At 37.4% G+C, this 19,076-nt stretch overlaps 1 protein-coding gene across 1 annotated transcript in view; it reads right to left on the bottom strand.

Moving 5' to 3' along the window:
- Positions 1 to 230: 230 nt before the first annotated feature.
- The window catches only part of HELZ (helicase with zinc finger), a 219,813-nt gene continuing 200,967 nt past the window's right edge, over positions 231 to 19,076 (bottom strand). Inside the window, 2 exon segments of the mRNA XM_037810306.1 lie at positions 231 to 3,302; positions 13,376 to 13,628. Of these exon segments, the coding sequence (XP_037666234.1) occupies positions 2,968 to 3,302; positions 13,376 to 13,628 (588 nt within the window). The 3' untranslated portion in view covers positions 231 to 2,967.

Here is a 19,076-nt window from a genome sequence, read left to right as displayed (position 1 = left end):
AAGTGAGAGGAATAAAAAATATTTCTGGCAAGAAAAAAGAAACTCCAGAGCAATACAAAGAACAAAGAAGTAGAAAGCCATCATGTGAATAATTAACCTCACTTAGAAAAAATCTGTTCTGGAAGCAAAAGAACTTGGTAATACTTGGTATTATCAGAGGGTTATCATCAAGCTTTCTCAAAGAAAAAAAAAAAAAAAAAAAAAGAGTTCCACCTGAACTCTAAAGTTGAACTTCATGTATAAAATAAGTTGTTTTGTAAGTCTGATTTGTGGGTGCTTGCTAATTCTACCTAAGTAATACCCAAACAGCATCAATTGTATTCAAAAGCCATGCTTCATTTCAACTCAACCTTGCAATGATTCTTACAATAAAACTTGCTTGAAACCGTTACAAGATACTATGCATAAATAAGTCTTTAAAGCAATTGGAAAGATGGCATTAAATAATAACGAGGAAGAGTAAGCTTGTTAGAGGTTAAAATAAGCATTCAATTAAGAATCTAAAAAGAGCAGATGGAACCAACATTCAAACCCTTGACTGGCTGTAGACACAAAAAGGAAATGAGGAACTCTTGGACACTTAGCAGAGCAGTAGACTAATAAGTAGCTACTATAATTTTTTGTTTCTTTACAAATAACTGCTTGAAATTAGGATGTTACAACAACCAAACAGCTTCTTTATCCAAAGCTTCCACCATTAGTATATTTAAGGTGGTGGGGTGCACACATGACCCCCTTAACTAAATATAAATATAAATAACTTTAAAACTGATATTTTTTAAAGGTTCAAGTATGGAAAACAAAAAATTAGGCAATTACTTCATGATAAGGGGTTAAACGAAAGCCCTGCCATTACACTTCTGCTTTTCATGTTATCAAAATGTTTTTGAACATTGATCTAGCTTATGTTGTAGCCCTCTATATTCTGGGGAGGTGGTGATGGGGGGAATCATCACTGATCATAAAATTATTTACACAGACCTCCTCCCATCAGGAACACCTAATGTCCACTTAAGCTATGTCTTAAGTTTTGTCATAGAGTAGGAAAAACACAGCTATATGGCAAATTTTTTTCCCTCTTTTCTTCTGCCTAAAATAATGTTGAGTACAAAGACAATGTGGTGGTGTAACTTGCTGGCTCAGTTTTCCAACTGTGATTTATACTAACCATTAACAGGTCTGCTGTCTACAGAGCTACATCTGCCACCGCATACAGAGACCCACGGCCTGTAATATGAAGCTGCATACAAATGAACTACACTCTGAGCAAAAAGATAAAACCGAATAAAAGAGGCACACCTCCATCTGTCCTGCAGCTTACTAACCTTTAATTAAAGGCACTCTCTTATCCTAAAGTGTCTGAGGATTACAGGGGGTTGTAGCTGGCCAACACATAACTAAATGCCAATCCAGTAAGAGATGTAAGAAGTTTTTCTTTACCCCTGCCACTTTTCAACCCCATTTAAAAAGTGTACTTCCATTACAAGACAGCCTTTTCAAAAGTAGTCCTCCAAAAAAACTATTCTTGAAGGGCTCATCAGGAAGGTTGGGTCCATTTGCAATGTTTCCCAGCCTTATCTTATTTAAAAAAAAGTTATGATATAGTTTCAAGATCTCTGAAGTTTAAAGTAATACTACTAGATCAGGAAAAATGATGACATGCAATGCTTCAAAAGTATTACAAGACCACAAATTTAAGAGGGTAAATGTTTTCCCTTGGATTTTACCAAAGTTCATTCAAAACAATTTGTAGATTGCAGAATTTTTAAGGTAGCTATTTAAGAAGTTCATATTATTGTACAAGTTGAGTGGGGTTATTTTAGAAGAATGAAAAACAAAGGTAGTTTTCTGTCCCAGATTTAGACGAATTTTGATACATTTTTGACTAACATATTTCTCCTTTAATGATGCTCCTCAAACAAAACAGTTAGCAAAATATTTGAATTTCCATGTATAGTGTCACATTTTAATGTAAACAACATATAAGGTACCAAAAGTTTTACTGGTGGAAAAAAAAAACAAACCTTAAAGCGGCACGATTCTTTATACCACTGGAGAAGGGGGGAAAGCCAGATTACAAACATTTATACATGCATAGTGAGAAAAAAAGTATTTTACTAAATTCACGCATTTTTAAAATAGTTATCGAGTCTACTAAGCACCAACAATCCTAAAAATTTTTCAGCTTCATGATTTGTTAAAAAAAAAAACCCAACACTATCAAATTAACATTAAAAACAAGCCTGAAGTTGGCTTGTCCAAAAAATAAAATAACTAAGTGTGCCAATGTTTTTTCACATTTCAAAAAACAGTGGCATACTAAAAACACCTGCAAGAATGCCTTTAACTCTATCCTACAGTGGATGGAGATTACAACAGCACATCATACATAGTCCAAAAACTATAAAAGTTTTAGAATGCAGCATCCTGTCACAAAAAAAAAAAAAAAAAAGCTGATAAAACTTAAAGTATTTAGAAGATGCTGCCCCTTTATTTTAAAAAAATTTAAATGAATTTAAGCAAAAATAACATACATTTGTACATCAACTGGCCATTTCTGGTACAGAAACCCAGCATATGGTAATATTACTGAATAAATGTAAATGCTACTTACAGTTTTTTTTCTTTTTAAATACATTTTAGACAACTTTTTTCTTTTTTTTTTAATAGTTGCACAATTAACCTCTTAGCTGCTAGCTTGATGCAAACATATGTAACAATACACAAATTTAAAAATACTTTTTATTCTACATAAAAGCTGTCAAAATTCTGACACATCAAAAATGCAAAATAATGGAATATACTTTTAAAAAATTAGTTGCAAGTCTAGCAGCAAAGCAATTAAGTGAGAACATATTTAATATTAAAAACAAAGGGAAATGTGCATCTATAGATGAAGTCCAACTATCTTAATTCTATTGATATGAACAGAAATTAAAACATTCCCCCTTGAGGGAAAAAAAGTGATCATTTAAAATAGGAGTAAAAGCCATTGCTGCCTGATGAGCTCCCCAGGCTAAGTTCTTGGAAAAGAGAAAGAGGGTCACTACCCTTCTTGGCCTGCTCAGGCGGGGGCCTTGGCTTGGGAGGGGCTCGCAGAGCACTGGCATAGGACATGGTGGGCTTGCTCCCCGCAGAGGTCTGCTGGCTACTGCTGTTGGCCGACTCGGCGAGCTGCTTGTTGGGCATGAGTGGGGGGAACTGGCCGAGATGCTGCAGCACATTATAGTTGAAGGAACTGGATAACTCGAGGTTTTCAGACTTCAGTTGATCCTCAAGGGGGATGACAGTTGTGGGAGGAGCTAGAAGCAGAGAACAGTGACAGTGATTTAAGTGCGACTCGTGATAGTCATGTACCTCAATGACTCATAGTGTCATAACAGGTTCTCACATATCAAGGAACTGAGTGACAGGTGAGCCACAAAGACACACAATTAACTACACAGAACGCTGAAATCACAACACATCTAACCAAACTTCTCAATCCTATAAACGCACTCACAAAACAATGAACTTTGTGACCTCGAACAGCTAACATAGAAGAACCAAAGGTCAAATTTGAAGGTTTACTAAGAAAAACAAACAAAAAAGTTGTACAACTGTACAATTTGATATTATATTAATGGCTCTTAGTTTGAAGATGGGAACAAACATTTCCTTTCTTCAATACAAACTAGTTGTATATGCAGATTGCTGGTCAAAATCTTTTATTATTAACCTAATTATGGATTCTATTTGTTAAAAATGCTATCTTTTCTTGTAATATTAAATAAACATGGAATAAGATGGGTTCAAAAGAAACACATAAAAAGCAACTTCTCTAATTAAAAAAATTTTTAAAAAGAAGCTGTAAGCCAGTTCACATTTCTATAATCTGCTTGACTTTCAATGTCTTTTAAAATTGGACTCCACCTTTCCTAACCAATTTTCTTGCCCACTAAATCCCACTACCACAGCATGTTTTGAAATACTGTTTGTTTAACTCTTTAAAAATTTTTAATAACATTTTATTGGATTACAAATATAATACAGATTCATCGACAATTTGGAAATTACAGAAAAGTCCAAAGAAGAAATAAATAATTCATATTCCCAAATATCAGAGATAAGCCTTAGCTGCTTGGTGTATTTTTTTCCTGTGTATACCATTAAAAGCAGAATATTTCATAACTTATTTAAAAGCAATCTCTCATTTTTAGAAATTTGGATTATAGCCATTTTCCCCTTTTATAAACTGTGATAAATGTTATTACAGAAAAATATTTCTAAGTATTCATGACTATTTCCTCAGAATAAATTACTAGAAAAATGGCAGGGTCATATGGTATATACATAATTAAAGCTTTTGGTAACTATGGCCAAACTCCAAGAACTGCCCATTTATACTTACACCAAAAATGTTAGAGAGTGATTGTTTATCTAACCAACCACAATATTGCTGTTATGATTTTTTCAGCCTTAACTAATTTTATAAGTGCATAATTTTCTTGTAGTTTCAATTTGCCTTTCTTTCATTACTGGTATGTATGAACATTTTTTCCTAATTTAATATCTATTTGTTGCTTTTTTCATATTATTTTGTAAGAGCTTTTTACATATGAGGGATACTAATACTTTGCCATATGTTTCAAACACGTTTTACCTACTTTGTGATTTCAATTTTTTTTTTTGCCTTGCAGATTAAAAAAAAATTTTTTTTACATTTTATTTTGAAATAAAGTCAAAGTTATAGGAACAGTTGCAAAAACAATACAAACCCCATACACAGAACTCCAGCATTCCCTGACCCCCGATACCCCGATCCACTAACTTTAACATGTTGTCACACTGCTATTTCTTTCCCTCCCTCCCTCCTTCCCTCTCACCCTATCATCCATCATCTATTGCTCTGTCTTCTGAACATATGAGAGCTAGCTGCACACATCCTTGAACATACACTATAATTCACATATACAATTCCCATGAACAAGAACATTCTTCTATGCAATCCCATTAAGCGCAGCTAAGAAGTACAAGAGATTCAACAATGATACAAAGCTTACATTCTATATTTCCTTTTCCTTATGTCTCAACTGTATCCCTTTGAGCCTCCTGTCCTCCATCCTCAGATCCCATCCAGGGTCATCCTTGGCATTCAAATGTCATCTATTTAGACTGTCTTTTTTTTTTTCCCTCAATTGTGGAAACATATGTATAGCCTGAATCTTCCCATTCCATACCCTCTCTAGCATTCCATTAGTGGGATTAATCACATTTAGAATGTTATAATGCTATCACCTTCCCACCATCCATTACTAGAAATTTCCCTTCACCTCAAACAGCAACCCTACACTCATTTCTTAACTCCCCATTGCCCCTCCCCCCCATTTCTCATAACCCATACTCTACTTTTCATCTCTACGGTCATATTCTTTGACAATTTCTTTGTGTTTACTGTGGGGCTTAAAATTAAACTCTTAAATCCATAACAATCTTGTTTTTCTTTGATACCAACTTAATTTCAATAGAACACATAAACTATGTACCTATACTCCTCCATTCTCCCACCTTTATATAGTTCTTGTCAAAAATTACATATTTTACATTGAGTTCAAAACCACTGATTTGTCATTAGAGTTTGTGTATTTTATATCATGTAAGAAGTAAATAGTGGAGTTACAATACAAAAATTATTGACTTCTATTTGTATTCCATTGTGGTCAGAGATTGTGCTTTGAATATGTTAAATTGTTTTTTTGTTTTTTTAATTTATTGAGGCTTGTTTTATGTCCCAGCATATGGTCCATTCTGGAGAAAGATCCGTGAGCACCAGAGAAAAATGAGTGTCCTGGTGATTTGGGATGTAAGGTACTATATATGTCTGTTAAAATTCTCTATATCTCTTTCTCCTTTCTTTGTTTCTCTGTCAGTAGGGCTCTCTTTAGAATCTGAAGTAGGGCAGGTCTTTTATTGGCAAAGTCTCTCAGCATTTGTTTGTCTGTGAAAAATTTAAGCTCTCCCTCAAATTTGAAGGAGAGTTTTGCTGGATAAAGTATTCTTGGTTGGAAATTTTTCTCTCTCAGAGTTTTAAATATGTCATGCCACTGCCTTCTCGCCTCCATGGTGGCTGCTGAGTAGTCACTACTTAGTCTTATGTTGTTTCCTTTGTATGTGGTGAAGTGCTTTTCTCTTGCTGCTTTCAGAACTTGCTCCTTCTCTTCAGTATTTGACAGTCTGATCAGAATATGTCTTGGAGTGGGTTTGTTTGGATTTATTCTATTTGGAGTTTGCTGGGCATTTAAGCTTTGTGTATTTATATTGTGTAGAGGTTTGGGAAGTTTTCCCCAACAATTTCTTTGAATACTCTTTCTAGACCTTTACCCTTCTCTTCCCCTTCTGGGACACCAATGAGTCTTAACTTTGGACGTTTTATTTTATCTATCATATCCCTGAGATCCATTTTGATTTTTTCAATTTTTTTCTCCATTCTTTCTTTTGTTCTTTCATTTTCTGTTCTGTGGACCTTTAGGACACTGAGTCATTGTTCAACTTCCTCTAATCTTGTATTATGAGTATCCAGAGTCTTTTTAATTTGGCCAACAATTTCTTTTATTTCCATAAGATCTTCTATTTTTTTATTTAATCTTGCAATTTCTTCTTTATGCTCTTCTAGGGTCTTCTTTATGTCCCTTTTATCCTGCTCCATGGTCTTCTTCATGTCTTTTACATCCTGTGCCATGTTTTCGTTCCTTGACTGTAATTCTTTGATTAATTGCGCCAAATACTGTGTCTCTTCCGATATTTTAATTTGGGTGTTTGGGACCGGGTTCTCCATATCATCTGGTTTTATCATATGCATTAAGATTTTCTGTTGTTTTTGGCCTCTTGGCATTTGCTTTGCTTGATAGGGTTCTTTCAAGTTGTAAAAAAAAAAAAATATCAATCTAATTTTTCAGCAATACAAGTTGGTGGCATACACTTTCTCCAACTAACCAGCAGATGGCATCTGTGAGTCACCTATACCCCTGAAGTCAGTTCTCCCCAACTCTGTCTCTGTGGTGTGTGGGGAAATGATTTTTGTGGGGTTCAGTTGGTGAACTCAGTTTGGGTTTGTTGTTGGAGCTGTCCACCCTGAATATGGTACATGTGTCTGGGTGGTCAGGGAGGCAGGGCCGCTTTAATATTCAAACCTCTCAGGTGTTCCTGCAGATTCAAGGCTGTTGCAAGAGTCTAAGCCTTCATTTCAGTTTTGCCCCAGATTTTCTCTGTCACGGACCCACAAACCACCGGCATTGACATAGCGTCCCTGGGTTTTCCAAGTGGGCCCCCCTTCTCAGCTGTGATCTTCCAGGACCTCTGCTGAGGGAAGGCTGTGCTACGTCACTAGTGCATGTCATCCCTCAAGGGAAGCCCCAGGCCGCCGGGACATGCAGGGGCGCTCTGTGCCTGATGCAAAGATTAGCGTATAATTCTTGACTGGTGTAAGTTCTGAACGAAAGGCAGGTAGTAGAGCTGGGCCCCACCCCTTTCCTCTTAGAGAAGATAGACGCCTTAGGGGGAGGTCATTTGCATTTCAATGGTCTCTCTCTGCCTCTGCCACACCCCTGTCTGGGTCAAAGAACTGGGAACTGAAAATGGCTGAGGCTTTCTCCACTGAGTCGAAAAAGGAACAGAGCTAGTCCGAGGCCACCCTCCGGCTCTCCAAGGTCAGTCGTCACCCAAAGCCTCTGTCTACTTGCTGGGGATTCGTACCTCGTAGTGAGCAGTTCACACTCGCTAATTAAAACCCCAATTGGAGCTCAGCTGAACTATATTCACTTGCTGGGAGAAAGCTTCTCTCTGGCACCATGAGGCTTTGTAGCTCAGGCTGTGGGGGAGGGGTCTCCCAATTTGGATCTGCAGTTCTTACTTACAGGTTTTATGCTGTGATCTCGGGCAATCCTCCCAATTCAGGTTAGTGTATGATGAGTGGACGGTCACGTTTATCCCCCTGCAGTTATTCCAGATTATTTACTAGTTGTTTCTGTTTTTTTTTTAAGTTGTTCCAGGGGGACTACTCAGCTTCCACTCCTCTCTATGCCGCCATCTTGGATCCTCCCATGATTTTAATTTAAAATATTTAGTTTCCACTTTGTCTATAAATGTTTTGGATTTTATATAAATATATCTATGAACTATTTCCTTTATGGAATCAGATAAATACTTACTATATTTTTTCTTATATCTTTTATGATTTCATGTTCTAAATTAAAATCTTTAATCTATCTGAAATTTGTTTAAGGATATGGCATACAGTAAAGACATAACTTTTCATTTGTTTATTTTTCCCCTGAATGAGTAGATGATTGAGCCAGAATCATTTAATGAATAACCCATTCTTTCCATGCAGATTCTATTTTTATTATATACTGATTTTTTCATATACTTGAATATGTAACCAGGCTTTCTATTCTGTTCCACTAAGCCATGTGTGTATTTTTATACTAGTACTGTTTTAGTATCTCAGTTCAATAATGCATTATATTTTCTGTTATTCAAAGCTCTCCTCTATTATTTTCCTCCCCACTGCCTCCTCCTAGATAAATTCTGAATATTCTCACCAGACCATCTATATAATTAGACAGCCCTTGTGTATAATGCTCATTCCTATTTCCTGCTTTCTTACAGGTTGCTTCTCTTACCTGGAATCTGCCCATTTCACTACCCAAAACCTTAAATTACCAAGTCAATTCAATTCAGTGAGTATTTGCTGAGTGCTCACTATGTATGAGGGCTGTGCTAGGCCTACGGAAAGTACAAAGTTACTACCCGTGGCCCTGCATGAATTATGATTTCATTGCAGAGATAACATATAAACCCATGACATGGATAAATAACAATTGAAGTGGCACATGTCAAGTGTCAAGTGAATGCTGATGGGTAGTGAACAAGTTCTGTGAGAACAGCAGAGGGAATCTTCATGGGAAAAATGAAATTTAGGATGAGTCTTGAAGGACAAGATTTAGATAGGTAGGGAAATGTTGGGAGGGTGTGGTGGACACCATTAATGGTTCCTCAGTGTCCATTTTTTTATCTTCTTACTTTTAGTGATAGAAACCCCATCCACTCACCACACTAATTTTAAACTGGACACATGGGTACCCAGCTACTGACTACATTTCCAGCTTCTCTTGCAGCTCAGAAAGCTGCAAGTGGCTAAGCGACTAAATTTGACCCAATGGAATATGCACAGAAGTAATGCATGCAATTCGTGTCATCCCTAGCCTGAAGACAAACAACTTGCCATGAAACACAGCCATGGAAGAGACCCAGCTTTGACCATGCAAATGAAGACAATCCCTTGGAGGACAGTGAAACAATATAGAAGGTACTTGTGTCCCCTGACCTTTTGAAACAGAGCTACTCAGCTAGCCTGGACCAGCCAGACTACTACTAGGTGAGAGAAAAATAAATTTCTATCTTATTTAAGCCACTGTATTTTGGGGTCTCTTTGTGACAACAGCTTGGCCTTTATCCTGACTAACGTAAGTAGAAAAACCACAAAGGTAAAAGATGACCAAGACAAGAATGGGAACTAATTCTTCTGAAGACTACCCTTGGTAGGGTAGGTTAATGTTAGACAATGGAGGTAAATAAGGTGGGAAAGGTGAGTTAGTCCCCCTTCTACAAAGCCTTCTCTTAATGATTTCAGCATTTCTAAGGGTACAGGATCTGTACTGCACACTTCACACTTGATTTCATGCCTTTTAAAATTGACTGCTACTGCTTCACCTATGTTATTCTTTTTTCCCAAACTAGATAGCTCCTTGTAGGAGAGGACAATGCTGTCTTTTTAATCTGAATCCTCATAGTATGCTGTTAGGCTTACTAATGATCCAGTGGTCAGTGGACTGGATAAAACCCTCCTGTGTTCTTATCTTAAATAAAGTGTTCTGCTCACAACTCTGGACCATGCCTGATCCAAACTAGACCAGATTCCTTCTGAGTGTGTGTGTGTGTGTGTGTGTGTGTGTGAAAAAGAGAAAGATGGAAAGAAAGAGAAGAGAGAGACTGGTAGACTGAGCCCTTTGGCTAGATTATGTGGAGTCAAGGCACCGCGGCATTCCAAAGCTAAGCACTTAAAAATACACGAGAAGCAGAGCAATCAGAACACTAACTCTAACAGAGACAAATACAAAACTGGAGCAGAGCAGAAGGCCACATGGCCCCAGGGAGAAATGTTATGATAATTACATCTAGTATTTAAGTAGATACAGGCCAGACACTTGTGCTATGCACGTTACATAGATTTTATGTATATCCCAGGAAACTATCCGGTTCCCATGAATCCAACTGTCCTTCCTATGCCTTATTTCCAATAAAATCCTCTTTCCTTGAGGTACTTTGGCTAAGTTTCTGTTCCTTGAAATAAGATGTAGCTTAAGGCAATCACCAAATAGATGAAAAACAAACTTCTGATCTTCAGATATTAACACTAGGTTGCTCTATCCTTGAATTCAAAATAATAAAACAATTGAAACCATTAGAAAGCCTGCTAATATTTCTTTTTTATACCTGTGGTAGGTTGAATTACGTACCCCAGGAATACACACATTCCTTATTTTAATCAATTCCTGGATGGTGTGAACCCATTGTAAATAGGACCATTTAAAGATGTTATTTTTACTTAAGGTGTGGCCAAATGAATCAGGTTGAGCTTTAATCTGGATTACTGGAGTCCTTTATAAGCAGAATGAAATTCAGACATAGTGAGAGAAAGCTACGCAGAGAAGCTGGAACTCAGTGGAACCTGGAAGAGTAAAGGAGAGGATATCGCCATGTGACAGAAAAGCCAAGGAACCCCAAGGAATGTCAGCCAGCCAGAAGATACTTATCGTGGGAGGAAGCAAGACTTGTAGCCTCTTAAACTAGGAGTCAATCAATTCCTGTTGTTAAGCTAATCCATTGGATAGCATTCATCTTAGCAGCTGGGAAACTAAGACAATACCCTAATTACAATGGTTCACTTTCTCTAAAACATGCAGGTAATGTTTGATGGAACTACTTCACTTCCCATAGGACAAAGTTTACAAAATATTTTAACATCAGAAAGACAGTTGCCCAATAAAACCTAAAGCTAGGATTCAGAGGTTAAGATGAAAGTATTTCATTTTTTAGTATTTTAGTATTTGTTAGTATTTCATTAACTCAAACATTAATTTCACACTACTATTTTTAAACTTTTAAAATTCATAAAATTGTTTAAAACTATTTTAAATACTGCTAGAACATTTATCATTTACCCCCCTAATGTTACTGATTTGGGGAATGAAATAATTGCTTTTAAGGGCATTAGTTTATCAAAACATTTCAATATACAAGCAACCTGCATTGCCTAAAATAATACATAAAGTACTTAATGTCTAGGCAGTTCAAAAACTTACTGTTTTTATATAATTGATAATGCAATTAGTTTTTAATGTTTTAAATCAAATAAGTATTTACAAAATACTATTTTAGAAGCAGTTTAACCTATTACCCACATTCCCATCTGACCATGAACACAAGATCTGCATTAATTTGATCTAGCACATATACTTCCTATACGAGACCCACTGTTTAAGACCGCAAATTTTACTAATCTAACAACCAATGATATTTTTCAAAATACACATCTGTATTTACTCTTAAGTTTTCACCAATGCATTAAAAGAAAATGTCTGATAAATTATGTCTTACTATGAAGGCAAATGAACAGAGCCCAAACACACCAGTGTTGGAAAGGGGAGCCCCATCAGAACTTGGCCACCACGAGGTGGGACAGCCCTGCAGTGTGCATGGATTGTGCTCTCCATCTCATGAATTTACTTTAATTATCTCCTTACTCAGCAAGCACTACCAAGAGGCTGCAGTATGTTCAGTGACCAAAGGGGAAATTCAAAGTTCAACAAGGTCAAAGACATGGTCTCTACTCTCAAGCTTCCAATTTGGAGAGAAAACATGGCCATATCAGACACAATGATCACTTTTAAATTTCAAACCAATATAATATGAACAATTTTCTTCATGCTCAAGAAATAAATCTCGCACTTCAAAAAGAAATATCCCATGTGGTGATTTTTTTCCTCCTGATTTACCCCTGGTAATTGCTATGCTCCTCTAAGGAAAAAAAAGTACTGATAAGAAAGAAGTTGTGTTTCAGGACATGACTGATTTTGAATTAATGTTCTAATACTTAATAAGGCATTATTTCAATTAAAGAACACAACAATTTGTCTCCTAGTAATGAAGAAAATAACCATTTTATATTTGAGGAAAAGATACCGTAAGTGACATGAGCTTTGAGTGTTTGTTTAGGAACATTCTACCCTATCAGCTCTAGTCAGGTTTTTAGCAATTTGGGCCAAAACCCATCCTAAAACTTAGAGAAGGAAAAAAAAGAAAAGAAATGATGTTATCTTTAAAATAAATTATAATAAACAAAGCAACTAGAAAGTAACAAATTAATGGCACTGATTTATAATTTAGATGTTTCTCAGGAAATTCAAATATCATAGTATATGTATGTTAGACCTTTAAAATGACAAGACAACCTCAGACAAAATACAGCAGCTTACACACAGTAGGAATTAATGAATGTTTAAAGATTAAAATGACAATGTCTCTTGCCAGGAAACAAAACCAGAATTTTTTTCATGTTTTTGTCCAACCATGTCTATTGTTCCAAAAATATGCTTGCACAGCACATACTCAAAAATGGGTCAGTTACAAAAACAATGAATTCACATTCTAAAGATGAACAAAATTAATTTCAAATACAAAGAATGATGCTACCATGGCAGAAATTCTCCATGCAAGATCACAGACTTGGTCACAAAGATTAACATCTGTAGCCTACAAAGAGTAGGACATCAGAGAACTCATATAATATAGTTTCTTTACATTCAACATGAAAAGAAGAGGGTACAAAGGAAAGATGAAAGTGCATTCGTATTCAAGGCTAAAGGAAAGACTTCCCACCATACCATACAAAGTTTAGAGTGCCTTGCCCATTCCTATTCCTTTTTATGCCTTTATTTCTTTAGCCACAGACTTCTCAGTTTGTTAGAACAGAAGGAACAAGCACGGGATTTCTAAATCTCAAAATATTAGACTCTACTGGTCTCTCTTGAGACTAAGTTCTATTACATAGCAAAATGTCAACAGTTTTATTGAAAACAGAACCTTGAAAACTGATTACTATTGAACCAACTAACTTACACCTCAATTCTGAATTTAAAAAAACAAGAAACAGAAAACAAATAATGCTCAAAGATAATAATGCAAATAGAGGGCGGTAGAAGACAAACTCCATAAATATCCAGGAGCTGAGTATTTACAATTGCCGAGTTTGGGCAACCCACCAACTCTATCTTACCTATCAACTCTTGGGGCTGAGCTGTCCTACTGGATCCATTGCACGGAATGTTCTGGTAGGGGACAGATGAGGTGGTGTTTACCCAGGACTCCGGGGATGAAAAGTTGATAGAAGATTGGTTATTATGGTCCTGAAGCTCTTTACACTGAGCAAGACTGTCTTGAGGAGTGTTTAGTTCTTCAGAACAAGGCTGGACTGAGCTAGATGAGATTCTTCTTTGGTACAAGGGCCGACCAGGTCCTCTGGGTTCATACTGTACAAAGAAAAAGGACACTTCTTAAATCAGTGCACCTTATTCCACCCACCCCTTTTCAGTCCAATGCAATCACACTACATTAAGTCGAAATTTTAAAGAATATTCTCTTATGTAACTGTGAAAACCTCCACAAAAGTAACCCGAGCTCTGGACAGGGTGTCAGGGGACTGAGGTTGAAAATCATTTCTGCCCCTGTGACCAAGAAAAACTACCTATCTTTAGTTTTCAAATTCTATTTAAGTTTTACATAAGAGAAGATTAAGAATAAGAATAAAGGAGTACATTTGCTCAGAATTAAAAGGGAAAAATTATAGTCACAAGTCAATTGAATTACAGCCATCTTGAACAAAGTCATCCATTCTGGATTCATCTCTTGGGTCTGAGCCTTCACAACCACCCCACACACTAGTCCTTTTACTTCAGGGCAAGGCAAGATGTGATTTCTCCTGTCCTGAAACATAACTACTACTGACTAGACTGAACTGCATTTCTTTTTTTAGTCAAGGCTATTGATACATAACATTCATTATTTTGTTCAAAAACCCTTCATGTTTGAAACTCAAATAACTTATTATTTTCTCCTCCCTAAACTACAAAACCCCAGATTCCTTTAACTCTCTTGACAAGATGTTTGCTTACCCTTTTGAGTTTTTTTTTATTGTTACCTAAGTGCCCTCTAATTATTTTCTGGCCTGACTGTTGCCAGAATTCAGTGTAGTGGAGAGGCAGTGTAGAGTAGTGGTTGTGTATGCAGCCTCAGTCTAGAGCCAGACTATCAGGGTTTGACTTCAGGCTCTGCCATTTATCAGCAAGTCACCCTGAGCAATTGACTTAACCTCTTGGGAACTCAGTTGCTTCATCTGTAAAATGGATTACCCATAGCTACTACTTCTTAGGATTGCTGTATTAAATGAGTTAAGCATTTACAGCATTTCGAACAGTTCCTGATACACAGGAAGCGTTCAATGTTGTATGATCATTTTAGTGTAGAGGAAGTGTTCAAAATGTTGTACGATCATTTTAAGGTAGCATATAAAGATAAGATTCTGTCTTAGATCTTATATGACAGTTCCTTTTAACAGAATGGGATTGGCTTTTCACTGTGCCTCTCTCTTTCCCCTAAATAATAATACACTTCTTAGTTCCTATCAGTTTGTGGTTCATTGGGATCCTAAGTTCAGAATCTTTCTTTTATCACTGTTTCAACAATAACTGGAAATGAGGAAGTGGAGGTTGGATTAAAAAGGAGAGAGAGAGACAATTGTGCATTAACAACAGGGTGTTTGGGGGAATATAAAGACAACATAAACAGATATTGTAAGGTGAATTAAATAGGGAAATAATGGATGTAAACATGTGGGTGTCAGGTTACCATGGATGGAACCATGGGAATATAAGCCAAAGAAGTGAATGGGTTCTGGACTCGCTGCCCTTATGCTGGAAGACAGCAATTCCCTCATTATTAAACCGTAAGTGGCTAAGTTGTTTCTGTATTTCCAAGGTTTTAGTTACTGGATGAGGAAAGCCAGACATAATACTCCCATCCAGTCAATTCCTTTTCTCATATATTTTTATTGTTCTTTTGTCTCTAAATATAATATCTGAATTTATCTTTAATTTTAATCTGCATTAAAGTTAATTTTTTCCAGTGGTCAAGATGATTTTGAATTAGATTTTTTCTCCACAATACAACCCATCCTAACTAATTTAGTGTCAACTGCAAATTTAATCAGCACATTTGAAATTTCCTTGTCTAGGTCTCTAAATGAAGGTACTGAATACAATAATCAACCTTTCCAAGCTGTTTTATGTTGTCTATGCCTAGACAATACCTGAATGATCGACAGCAACAGCTCGTGCCATGTGCGTATTTTATCAAGGTCTGTTATGAACACCAATTAGATCTTAAAACCAAAATCAAGTGTTTCTTTTTATTACCATCCCTGGAGTGTTTAGCCTAGTCACAACTCTGTAGCAGATCACAGTCCAAAGACTTTAAGTGTGAATAATGAAGTACAAAGCTAAGGTCTGTTATGGCCTCAGAAAGAACCAGTTACAATAATTAAATCTCCAGTACAGAATAGTAAACATGCTCAGATGAACATTATGCATTAACTTTTTAAGCCCTATTTCATTAGATAATGAATACATATAGTATAAACAAATACTTTTGCAATGATTCCATAATGAACCACAATGCTTATTAAATGAGTAAAGCTAAAAATCAGAAAGAAATGGAAGACTGATATAAGAAGGCAATAATATTCAATTAAACTTTATAGACAATGTGCATCCATTTGTATCTACCAAACTGAAATCCAAGAAATCACACAGTTGAAATTCACATCAGGATTTGGGGAAGTATTGAGTGATGTATTTATGACAGCTCTTAAGCAACTATTGACAAAAATGAATGTGTAGATGAATTGCGAAATTCAACTTCAAATCACATTATAAATATGACTGATTCTGGGAGGCGGGGCAAGATGGCAGACTGGTGAGCTGTAAGTTTTAGTTACTCCTCCAGGAAAGTAGGTAAAAAGCCAGGAACTGCGTGGACTGGACACCACAGAGCAATCTGTCTTTGGGCATACTTCATACAACACTCATGAAAACGTGGAACTGCTGAGATCAGCGAAATCTGTAAGTTTTTGCGGCCAGGGGACCCGCGCCCCTCCCTGCCAGGCTCAGTCCCGGGGGAGGAGGGGCTGTCAGCTCCGGGAAGGAGAAGGGAGAACTGCAGTGGCTGCTCTTATCGGAAACTCATTCTACTGATTCAAACTCCAACTATAGATAGACTTAGACCAGACACCAGAGACTCTGAGAACAGCCAGCCCAGCAGAGAGGAGACAGGCATAGAAAAAAAACAACACGAAAAACTCCAAAATAAAAGCAGAGGATTTTTGGAGTTCTGGTGAACACAGAAAGGGGAAGGGTGGAGCTCAGGCCTTGAGGCGCATATGCAAATCCCGAAGCAAAGCTGATCTCTCTGCCCTGTGGACCTTTCCTTAATGGCCCTGGTTGCTTTGTCTATTAGCATTTCAATAACCCATTAGATCTCTGAGGAGGGCCGTTTTTTTTTGTTGTTTTTTTTTTTTAAATCCTTTTTTCTTTTTCTAAAACAATTACTCTAAGAAGCCCAATACAGAAAGCTTCAAAGAATTGCAATTTGGGCACGTCAAGTCAAGAGCAGAACTAAGAGAGCTCTGAGACAAAAGGCAATAATCCAGTGGCTGAGAAAATTCACTAAACAACACAACTTCCCAAGAAAAGGGGGGTGTCCGCTCACAGCCACCATCCTGGTGGACAGGAAACACTCCTGCCCATCGCCAGCCCCATAGCCCAGAGCTGCCCCAGACAACCCAGTGTGACGGAAGTGCTTCAAATAACAGGCACACACCACAAAACTGGGTGTGGACATTAGCCTTCCCTGCAACCTCAGCTGAATGTCCCAGAACTGGGAAGGTGGAGCAGTGTGAATTAACAAAGCCCCATTCAGCCATCATTTCAGCAGACTGGGAGCCTCCCTACACAGCCCAGCAGCCCAGAACTGCCCTGGGGGGACGGCACTCACCTGTGACATAGCACAGTCATCCCTCAACAGAGGACCCGGGGTGCACAGCCTGGAAGAGGGGCCCACTTGCAAGTCTCAGGAGCCATACGCCAATACCAAAGACTTGTGGGTCAGTGGCAGAGACAAACTGTGGCAGGACTGAACTGAAGGATTAGACTATTGCAGCAGCTTTAAAACTCTAGGATCACCAGGGAGATTTGATTGTTAGGGCCACCCCCCCTCCCCGACTGCCCAGAAACACGCCCCACATACAGGGCAGGCAACACCAACTACACACGCAAGCTTGGTACACCAATTGGGCCCCATAAGACTCACTCCCCCACTCACCAAAAAGGCTAAGCAGGGGAGAACTGGCTTGTGGAGAACAGGTGGCTCGTGGACGCCACCTGCTGGTTAGTTAGAGAAAGTGTACTCCACGAAGCTGTAGATCTGATAAATTAGAGATAAGGACTTCAATAGGTCTACAAACCCTAAAAGAACCCTATCAAGTTCAGCAAATGCCACGAGGCCAAAAACAACAGAAAATTATAAAGCATATGAAAAAACCAGACGATATGGATAACCCAAGCCCAAGCACCCAAATCAAAAGACCAGAAGAGACACAGCACCTAGAGCAGCTACTCAAAGAACTAAAGATGAACAATGAGACCATAGTATGGGATATGAAGGAAATCAAGAAGACCCAAGAAGAGCATAAAGAAGACATTGCAAGACTAACTAAAAAAATGGATGATCTTATGGAAATTAAAGAAACTGTTGACCAAATTAAAAAGATTCTGGACACTCATAGTACAAGACTAGAGGAAGTTGAACAACGAATCAGTGACCTGGAAGATGACAGAATGGAAAATGAAAGCATAAAAGAAAGAATGGGGAAAAAAATTGAAAAAATCAAAATGGACCTCAGGGATATGATAGATAATATGAAACGTCCAAATATAAGACTCATTGGTGTCCCAGAAGGGGAAGAAAAGGGTAAAGGTCTAGGAAGAGTATTCAAAGAAATTGTTGGGGGAAACTTCCCAAATCTTCTAAACAACATAAATACACAAATCATAAATGCTCAGCGAACTCCAAATAGAATAAATCCAAAAAAACCCACTCCGAGACATATACTGATGACACTGTCAAACATAGAAGAGAAGGAGCAAGTTCTGAAAGCAGCAAGAGAAAAGCAATTCACCACATACAAAGGAAACAGCATAAGACTAAGTAGTGACTACTCAGCAGCCACCATGGAGGCAAGAAGGCAGTGGCACGATATATTTAAAATTCTGAGTGAGAGGAATTTCCAGCCAAGAATACTTTATCCAGCAAAGCTCTCCTTCAAATTTGAGGGAGAGCTTAAATTTTTCACAGACAAACAAATGCTGAGAGAATTTGCTAACAAGAGACCTGCCCTACTGGAGATACTAAAGGGAGCCCTACAGACAGAGAAACAAAGACAGGACAGAGAGACTTGGAGAAAGGTTCAGTACTAAAGAGATTCGGTATGGGTACAATAAAGGATATTAATAGAGAGAGGGAAAAATATGGCAAACATAAACCAAAGGATAAGATGGCCGATTCAAGAAATGCCTTCACGGTTTTAACGTTGAATGTAAATGGATTAAACTCCCCAATTAAAAGATATAGATTCGCAGAATGGATCAAAAAAAATGAACCATCAATATGTTGCATACAAGAGACTCATCTTAGACACAGGGACACAAAGAAACTGAAAGTGAAAGGATGGAAAAAAATATTTCATGCAAGCTACAGCCAAAAGAAAGCAGGTGTAGCAATATTAATCTCAGATAAAATAGACTTCAAATGCAGGGATGTTTTGAGAGACAAAGAAGGCCACTACTAATAAAAGGGGCAATTCAGCA

The sequence above is a fragment of the Choloepus didactylus genome, chromosome 18 (assembly GCF_015220235.1).
Source record: "Choloepus didactylus isolate mChoDid1 chromosome 18, mChoDid1.pri, whole genome shotgun sequence".
In the NCBI taxonomy this organism is placed as follows: domain Eukaryota; kingdom Metazoa; phylum Chordata; class Mammalia; order Pilosa; family Megalonychidae; genus Choloepus; species Choloepus didactylus.
This window is presented reverse-complemented; position numbering and strand designations above follow the sequence as displayed.